The sequence below is a fragment of the Arachis duranensis genome, chromosome 5 (genome assembly GCF_000817695.3).
Source record: "Arachis duranensis cultivar V14167 chromosome 5, aradu.V14167.gnm2.J7QH, whole genome shotgun sequence".
NCBI classification, from domain to species: Eukaryota; Viridiplantae; Streptophyta; class Magnoliopsida; order Fabales; family Fabaceae; genus Arachis; species Arachis duranensis.
The window spans coordinates 99,841,107-99,851,224 of record NC_029776.3 but is presented as its reverse complement, the minus strand read 5'-3'; the positions used below and the strand labels follow the sequence as shown (position 1 = coordinate 99,851,224).

General features: G+C 39.3%; 1 protein-coding gene across 1 annotated transcript; it reads left to right on the top strand.

Annotated features, from left to right (window-relative positions):
* The first annotated feature begins 5,851 nt into the window (after window positions 1-5,851).
* On the top strand, window positions 5,852-8,249 carry LOC107491372 (U-box domain-containing protein 38). The gene has a single exon (XM_016112221.3). The coding sequence runs from the start codon at window positions 6,131-6,133 to the stop codon at window positions 7,751-7,753; it is 1,623 nt and encodes a 540-aa protein (XP_015967707.1). The 5' UTR covers window positions 5,852-6,130; the 3' UTR covers window positions 7,754-8,249.
* The last annotated feature ends 1,869 nt before the right edge of the window (window positions 8,250-10,118 follow it).

Here is a 10,118-nt window from a genome sequence, read left to right as displayed (position 1 = left end):
TTAACATTATTAGTAAGTCAAAAATGGTTCACTACGATAACTTTAATAGTAGGAGAAGAAAAATTTGATTTAATAGCTATGGTAGATTCAGGAGCTGATGTTAATTGTATACAAGAAGGATTAATACCCATAAAATATTATGAGAAAACTACAGAAAGAGTCTTAATGGCAGAAAATGACAAAATGACTATAGACTATAAGTTATCTAAAGCAAAAATTTGTAAAAATAGGGTATGTTTTGCCACTACATTCTTTTTAGCAAGAAATATATCTCATCAAGTTATATTAGAAAATCCTTTTACTTTATTATTATATCCCTTTAATGTCGACATCGACGGAATAACTTGTACAAGAATCCCCAATCATCCTGTCCATTTTGAATTTCTCACAAGACCAAAACAGCATGAACTCAATATGTTACAACACCTATCTACACAGGTTAGTGTAACGGAAACAGAAGAAAGACAAATTAACTGTTTGAGCCTAGAGAAAATTTTACAACACTTACCGCATCAAGTTAATATTATAGAAAGAAAGACAAGACAAATTAACTATTTAAACCAAGAAGTTACACATAAAAGAATAGAAGAACAATTACAAACTCCAGAAATACAAGATAAAATAAAAACAATTGAAGAAAAAATTAAAAAAGAATTATGTAATTTAAATCCCACAGCTTTTCAACATAGAAAATTACATGAAATAGCTTTACCATATGAAGATGGGTTTAATGAAAAAGATATAACAACAAAAGCAAAACCGATACATATGAACAAAGAGTATCTAGAATACTGTAAAAAAGAAATACAAGAATATCTAGATAAGGGACTAATAAGGCCTTCAAAATCACCCTGGAGTTGTACAGGCTTCTATGTGATGAAAGCATCTGAAATACACCCTGGAGTTGTACAGGCTTCTATATGATGAAAGCATCTGAAATAGAAAGAGGTGCTCCAAGATTAGTTATCAATTATAAACCTCTAAACAAGGTATTAAAATGGATTAGGTATTCTTTACCAAATAAAAGTGATTTAATTAAAAGATTAAATAAAGCAAATATCTTTTCAAAATTTGATTTAAAATCAGGATATTATCAAATTGCAGTAAAAGAGGAAGATAGATATAAAACAGCCTTTATAGTACCTTTTGGACATTATGAATGGAATGTAATGCCTCAAGGATTAAAAAATGCTCTAAGCGAATTTCAAAAAATAATGAATAATATATTTTACCCACATATAGAATTTACTATAGTATATCTTGATGACGTATTAGTATACTCAAAAACGACTATGTTTGTTTACAGGAATAGGACACTGAAACAGTGATACTAAGACAGTGACAAAAAAACACAAAATCGTGTTTGACAGATGAGACATGGACAGAGACATTGTGTTCAAAGACACTGAATTAGAGTATTTTGTGTCCATCCTGATAGGAAGGACATGGACACTAACAAGGGATAAGACTTATTTTTTATTTTTCTTTTATTATTCTTATTAATTTTTCATAATTATATTTTTTATTATTATATTTTTCTTCTCAAAATTTTTGAATGAAAAAATGAGAATAAATTAGATTTTCATAATTTGTTCTAGTTTATCACCAAACAGAATACAAGAAAATAAAATTTTGTGTCTCTGTCCTTTTTGTCTTATTCTCAGTGTCTTGGTCTCAAAAACAAATGCAGTCTTCTAGTCATTGGATTGGTTTTAATGGTTAAAATTAAACATACCTAATAAATGATATTATAAATGCATTTATCTCAAACAGACATTTCAAGACGATTGGGATGTTGCCCCGCTTTGGTGGCATGACCTTGAGGCATTCAGTAGTCGTCAGGAGGCATCGATTGTCGACGGGATAGATTTCAAGAAGGCATTCCACATTCATACCACCGACTAGCCCACTATGTAGCGCATTGTGGAGCAATTTCGCACAGGTAGGGAGCAGAAAATGGGACAACCACAGCAACATTTGTCTCTCCTTATGTCCACCACTGTTTGGGTTTCATACATTTCTCTGGGTTCTGGCACGTCATACGGCACACATGTCAGGCCTGGTGCTCAGTGTGCGACACCGCCTTCGGTGGACTACGGCCTATTGATGACGGCATTCTAGCCGATGTATGCACCACCAATTCATCCACCTTACCAACCACAGTATCAGCCAGTGACATACTCCGAGAGTTATGTTGTCGCACATCATCCTATGCCCTCACAGCTGTCTCATCAACCACAAAATCACTCATGTCACCCACAGCTTCCTTAGGACCCACGTCCTAGCAGACCTCAGCGATAGGCTTAGCCTCTGCTATGTGGCACCAGACATTAGTTGCATTACCCGAGTGATCACCATCGATGATATCATTATTACTGTTGTATGTTGTAATTTCATATGTTACTATTGATCTATTTTGATACACTATTTTTGTTATATTTTGGTACACTATTTATGTTGCATTTTAGTTCACTATTTGTGATTTTTTAATATCGATTGTATTTAGTTTGGGGTTAAATTATTGAGCTCTTTTTTTGGAATTCTTATACAAACTTCGTTATATGTTGTATTTTAAACTTTAGAATTTCTACACAACACAAATGCGATAAATATGGATAACTTAAATCGCATAAAGCTTAAGTACAACATTTTTTTATTCAAAATATAACAAGTGAACAATAAACTAAACCACACAAACACATGAACTACAAAAACAACAACCTCAACAAATGCAAACAAAGTAGCAACTGTAAACTAAACTTCGTCCGTTAGCTGGTTTGTACATCCTTTTTCGAGTATGATTGATTTGCCTGCAGAGATCACACCTTTTCTCTTGGCACTCGCCCTCGTCCATCTCATTATGAAGTTGAAACTTGCTGGAAACAGGTCAGCTAGTAGACTTGCTGCGCATGGCAAGATTAAGGCGAAGCTATATCCCGTACCACTCCAGCCAAAGCTTCTCATGTGGTATCGGGGGAAACTCCACCACATACACTTTGAACACAACTTGCTACATGTACACTAGATGGACGTACAAACCCCATTTGACACTCGCGACAGCATAGGATGCTAGCGCATGACGACATGAAAAATGTAGTGACTGGAAAAGGCCACAATCGTACATGCCCGCCCTCAAGTGAACACAGAATGACCCGTGCGACCAACCTTCGAAAGGCTCTAACTCCTCAACTAGGAACATTGAAGCCCGTCTGTCGCAGTGGGTGACGCTCATCTTTGAGATTCCCTCTCTGTTCTTCTGAATAACATCTATCAGCCATTGGAAAAATTGATTACCCGCCACTAGTTGTGCATGTGCCTCATGTCCCTTCCTAACGAACAACTGCTGCAGCATCTCGTAGGTGCATCACATGATGGCTGAAATCGGTAAATAGCATTTATCCTTAACACAGCATTCATGCACTCGGAGAGGTTCATCGTCATGTGCCTAAACTTGCGACCGTTGTCACAGTGTTGTAGCCAGATCTCTTTGTTTAACCTACCAGCCCAATCTGCCATCTCTCGGACAAATCCTTCAATGCATCTATGTACCACTTGTATCCAGCCTTGCTTGGACTGTAACCAACATTTATAAGATACCGCTTTTCCTCGGCAGACTTGAAACGAGACATAAAGTTCGCCGCCATGTGCTAGACACAATAAGCATGACACGCTATAGGAGACTGCCACCCATTATCATCAACTCTCAATGCAGCCTTAATCGCTTGGGATCTGTCAGAAATAATCAAAATAGGCCTTCCTGTGAGGTCACATGTCGCCTCAGATTGGTAAGAAAGAAAGAACATGACTCTGTGGTCTCAAACTCAACAATTGCAAAGGTTACAAGAAGGATATTGTTGGTATCGTCTTGTGCCACTACAATAAGCAAACCACCGCCATTTTACCATACAGATGCGTGTCATCGACGGAGACGAACGGCTTGCAATTCTCGAAAGCCTCTACACAGGCAGGGAAGAACCAAAATACCTTATCAAATATGCTGCAATCATGCACCATAAGGTGCCCATCATAGTATGGTATAGCCATGATCTCACCTATCATTCCGGGTTAACGACTCTGTAGTGCTTGTAGCAACTTCGGCACCTTATTGTATGACTCCTCCCAATCATCGTATATCTGGACAATTGCCTTTTGCTTCACCATCCAGACCTTTCTGTACGAGGGTTTGAAGTGCTAGCTTTGCCTAACTGCACCTTGTAGGATAGAGATACTGACGGATGGCGAGGATTGTATCAACGAGAGGATGACATGACAGATGAGACTACTGTCCAACTGTTGGTAGTCTTGAGACATGGTGGGTGCTAAACATGTGTGCACTCTTCCAACTCTATGCACCTTCTTAAAGAAATAGAACAACCATGGTTGAGATGTATAACAAGAACAATCATGGTTGAGATGTATAACAAGCATAACAATGATAAATGAGAATATAGAACACACTTAAATTTGAACTTTCCAATATCTGAGATTCTGTCGAAGAGAAACACGGATACGCCAAGGACAGCTTGCTTTAGATTGCCGACAATGCACATGGTACTTTAATCGATCTGACTCCACGACTCGGTACTGAACACTTCTACGAATGCTATAATTCTTCATAGCCTACATTACTATATCTCTACTTTTGAATATGTGCCCAACCCAAAAGTCCACACCACCGTCTAAGTTGTAATCGTCTTCACCCGTGTTAGAAAATAGATTTTTCTCTTGCATCGCATCTAGATCTGATGTATGATAGTGACTGGGTACAGATGATAAGGCCGGAATTGGGTGTGAGACAGGCAGAAGATACCGACGTGATGCCTCGACTTGGGTCTCTGGTACAAACTCCTCCTCATTATCATCTTCAGAAGAGCTCTCGTTGCTATCCGCAACATACTCCTCGTCAGAGTCCTCACCGTCAACGTTCATGTCTTCCACTGGACTAGCAATGTGTAGCAGTTTTAGTGCGAAAGGTGGGTCATCCTGCACAAAGTCTGACTGGCCAGATCCACCACCACCGACATCACCAACCTCTGCAAAAAGTTCCATTACTTGTTCCGCCATGATTTTCTCATGTATGTTAAACATCAGACGCACATGCTCATCACCATGGAGGCAAAACAGATGAAACCGAAAAGTTTCATTTCCCATCGGTGCTAGTCACCTATACCCCACCCTTCTGATCTCTTTTCTCCCGCTTCCACCGACACTACTCAATATCAGGCTCTTTAGATCTGACAAAGAACTTACTCACTAGATACGCAATAGAATGGGATTCTCACACTCAAATATCATCCTAGTATCACTATTTCTCGTATGGAAATTGAGATACACACTTACAACCAGATAACCAATACTATTAGACATTTTAGCTTATTTTTCGAAAGAAAAAAGGTATAGAAAAAGAAGTGAAATACTTGTGGATAATACAAAAGATTGCATATCTTTTTATAACTACTGAAAATTTGTCATAACGTATCTTATTTACACCGTAAACGTCACACTATAAGAGTACACGTATCTCGTTTACACTGTAAATATTTTATTTCGTACATTTTCTCAATATATATACTTTTTTCATTTACACTGTAAATAAAATACGAAATAAAATACATTTTCATAAAAATACTAAAAATTACGTATTTTAATAAATAAAATATTTATTTTATTTAAAAAAAATCCATAAAAATACAAACTCTCACATTTACAAAAATATTATATATTATATTTATTTAAAAACAATAAAACAACTAACAAAACGCCTTAAAGTCCTAAAGTAGGTTTTTTTTTGTTTAAATAAAATAAAATTAAATAACCCCTGTTTTCTACTTCCCATCCTCCCTTCCTCCGTGGCCCCGTCTTATCTCTCTATTCGTGTTGGCAGTACTGCCAGTACTAGCCTAATATACTTTTATTGCTTTACTGATTACTTCTTTCACGCCCTTCACTGACTCGGTCTCACCCCTCACCCAAACTACTCTGGGCTCACACACACCCCCCTTTACCTCAGCAACAACATGCTCAACTCAAATCCCTGCAAACCCACGCGTTCACCACTATTACTATATTCCCCACAACACCAGCAACAACAATAAACAAGTCCCCACCCTTAAAGCCATCACCATACATAATGGGCGGCAACGGCAAGCACCGTTGGAGAATTTCGTTCCATCGTAATTCGAAGCTGGAGCAACAGCAGCCCAAGCATCCCCCTCCGAACGAATTCATATGCCCCATTTCCGGTTCATTAATGTCCGACCCGGTCGTCGTCGCTTCCGGACAAACCTTCGAGCGCCTTTCCATCCAAGTCTGCAACGACCTCTCCTTCTCCCCCACCCTACCCGACGGAACCCGACCCGATTTCTCAACCATTATCCCCAATCTTAACATCAGGACCAGCATCCAAAACTGGTGCCGTAAAACCAAGACCGTACACCCGCCCGCACCGGATTACTCCTCACTCGAGCGCATCGTCAAGGACGCAATGGCCGCTGCAGCTCCTCCGCCCCCTCCGTCGGAGCCTGACCTTAGGGTTTCTGAAAAGGAGCTCCTGAAGGCGGTGCCGGACAATCCGCCGGTGATATTCTCCCACGCCGCCACTGAGTTAGGTCCCCGAGTCAACCACTTCAACTCGGGATCCTCCGAGGAGTCCGTCGTCATCGGTGGCGCGAGTCCGGGTACTCCGCTTCCGTTCACGGTTCGGCCGACGTGCTTCTCGTCGTCGTCCTCCGTCTCCTCCGTTGAAATTACGGAGGTCGAGATCCAAGGGCAAAACCCTAGCGGACCTCTTTCAGAGGAAGAAGAAAAGCTCGTGGCGAAGATGAAGAGCAACGAGGTCTTCGAGCAGGAAGAAGGAGCGATCTCGCTTCGGAACCTCACGCGGAGCAGCGAGGAAGCAAGGGTTTCACTCTGCACGCATCGAGTCCTCTCCCCTCTGCGTTCTCTCGTAGCATCGAGGTACGGCGTCGTGCAGGTCAACGCTGTTGCTTCACTGGTCAACCTTTCGCTTGAGAGACAAAATAAGGTGAGGATCGTGCGGTCAGGATTCGTTCCGTACCTGATCGACGCGCTCAAGGGTGGATCCTCTGAGACGCAGGAACACGCTGCAGGTGCGCTTTTCAGTTTAGCGTTGGATGATGATAATAAGATGGCGATTGGGGTCCTCGGCGCGTTGCAGCCTCTTATGCACGCGCTCCGATCCGAGTCCGAGCGAACTCGGCATGACTCGGCACTCGCGCTGTACCACTTGACCCTGGTTCAGAGCAACCGGGTCAAGCTTGTGAAACTCGGCGTGGTCTCCACCTTGCTGTCGATGGTGAAATCTGGAACCTTAGCGAGTAGGGTTCTGTTGATTCTTTGTAACCTTGCGGTTTGCATGGAAGGGAGGACGGCGATGTTGGATGCTGATGCGGTGGAGTGTTTTGTGGGATTGTTGAGGGAGAACGAGTTGGACTCGGAGTCAACTCGGGAGAACTGTGTGGCGGCGCTGTATGCGCTGAGTCACAGGAGCCTGAGATTCAAGGGGCTGGCTAGGGAGGCGAGGGCCATGGAGGTGCTGAAGGAGGTGGCGGAGGTGACGGGGACCGAGAGGGCGAGGGAGAAGGCCAAGAGGATTTTGCAGATGATGAGGGCTGCCGGTGATGGGGATGATGATGGGTCGGAGCATGATGGGGTTTTGGAATCCGGCGGGTTGACTCGGATGAGGTACCGCGGCAGTGGTGGCAGGAACAATGCCAACACCACGACGTTCTAGATTAATAGAGTTGACTCGAGTGATCGGCCTTCGAGTTCAAATTCATTGGTTGATGATCTTGCAGGTATAATGTAAGTGTCCGTTGCTAATTGTGGATTAATGGAAAGCAATATGAATCAATGCAAGTGTTCAATTAGATTGGAGGAGTCATGTGAATATATGATGGTTGTATTAGGCCTGCATTTTCCTTAGTTACTTATTTCTCACTAGGAATCCATTAGTTTATTTTATTTTATATATATTTTTTCGCATTTATTCTGGACAGTTAAATTTGTTGGTTCAGGTTTCAGTAGGAAAAAGGAGTAAATTATTAGTTGATGAAAAATTGTAAGTAGCTAGAAAGGATTGGAGGAGGGATTGGTTTTTGGATTGGTAGCAATAGTTTGTGGTGGTGCCCTTGCTGGGTTTGGTTTGTGGTGAAATCATGGTGGTCATTTTCATATACCTACTATTCTGGTGTTTTTTTTTTAATTATTATTATGATTTGGTTTTAGCTTATGGTGACTAATTTTAGTATGTAATCAGGTTTAGGTTAATGGTTGTACGCCAATGTGTACATACTAGTATACTACATAGTTATAAACTTACAATACATTGTTTACTTTGATGATATATACACAGCGTAGCTGTGGGATTATTTGGTATTGGTGGCTTAGGAAATGGTTCATGTGTCAGGGTTGTTAATACAGCAGTTTCATTCACGTTAGTTTTCTTTATAATATTGTTGTTTCAATATCAAAATTCAAAAGGCCTCAGGATTTCAGTCGAACATAACAGTTATTTTAATCATGGAATCATCAGTTAGCTATTTTTATTTTCTTCTTCCGTAGGCCATTGTGTGTGGAGGAAGAGCGAATTTTGCTAAATTGTTTTTATCTTAACTTATTGGTTAAGTTCGTATCATGTCTGAAAGATGCAGCATTTTCAATTTGAGTTAAATCTGAGTTATTTAATAATCAAAAGTCCAATTGATTGAGATAGTGTAAGGTGTGCGGTCGTGTTTGGATGCTTCTCATTTGTTTTTTAGCTAATGGTCTAATTAAAATGGTCAGAATCATAGAAAGACCATGCTAGCCCGAGAAAGACAAAATATACAAGGAAAAACTAGGAAGAGTGCAAGAATCACATTACTCTCCTGTTCGGCGTAAGGCAGCTTCTTTTGATAACTGTTGTTATTAGTGGCAATGAAATATTGAATTTTCCAATAACTAATTTTTTATCTTTACAATTTAAGTATTTATTTTAAAACAAGTATAAAGAATTAATTTTTAATTAATCAGTATAAATCAATTTTTTCTTTTTAAATTGTAAAAACTTTCATTTGTTGGAATATTTAAAATTTAGAATTTATAATATAAAGTTAAAAGTTTGAAAAAATAAATCTAATTCCTAAAATTAAAGCTGAAATATGGGTTTGGAAAAATAATAATTTTTTTATTTTATTTAAAAAAATCTTACAAACTAGACTCTGGTCTAACATAGGTCAAAACAGTTTTTTTTACTAATCAGTGAATTAAGTCTCAAAATAGTCCATAAATTTACATTCTTAAGTTTCAAAGTAATTTCTAAATTTAATAATTACTCAAATTCGTCTCCAAACTTATACTCCATAACTTATAATAGTCCCTGAAGCATTTTTCGTTCATCGAAACCTTAAAACGATGTCGTTTTGAATAAAAAAGAAAAAAGAAGCGTAGAAAAACGTGGTCGTTTTATATTAAAAAAAATTCTCTTTTTTTTCTTCTTCAACTCTGTTCTTCTTCTTCTTCAACAGATCACAAAAATAAAAATTGACAACACAAAATATCACAAAAAAATTAGCATTAATCAGAAAAGACCAATCAACTTAAATAGCAAGTATCAATCAACCTAAAAAAATAACAAACACAAAAATAGCAACAGTAAAAAAAAGTAATAATTACATAATAGAAAACAACAAAAATTATTCATTGTTTTTATATTAAAACAGGATTAGCAACAATAATCACCCAGGACATTAAAGAACAATGATTGAATAACTAAAAAAATTAAAGAAAAAAAATCACCATGGCTGAGAGAGAACCGTGCTAGAGGAGAGACGAGGGAGATTGAGTGGAGATGATGTAGGCTATCAAGTGGTGGCGACAGCGAAACGGAGGCCGGCGAGAGGTGATGGCGGTGGCAGCGAAGGTTGAAGAAAGCTCTTGTGAGTGTGAGAGTATGGTTGCAGAGGGGGAGGGCATCAGATTAGAAAGGAGAAGGGAAAGGGAAAGAATCTCAGGTTGGAAAAGCAGAAGAAGAAGGGGAAAGAGAAGGGTTGGAGGAGAAAAAGGAGACAGGTTGGGAATGGAGAAGGGGAAGGGGAAAGTTGGGGGAGGGAAAGGGG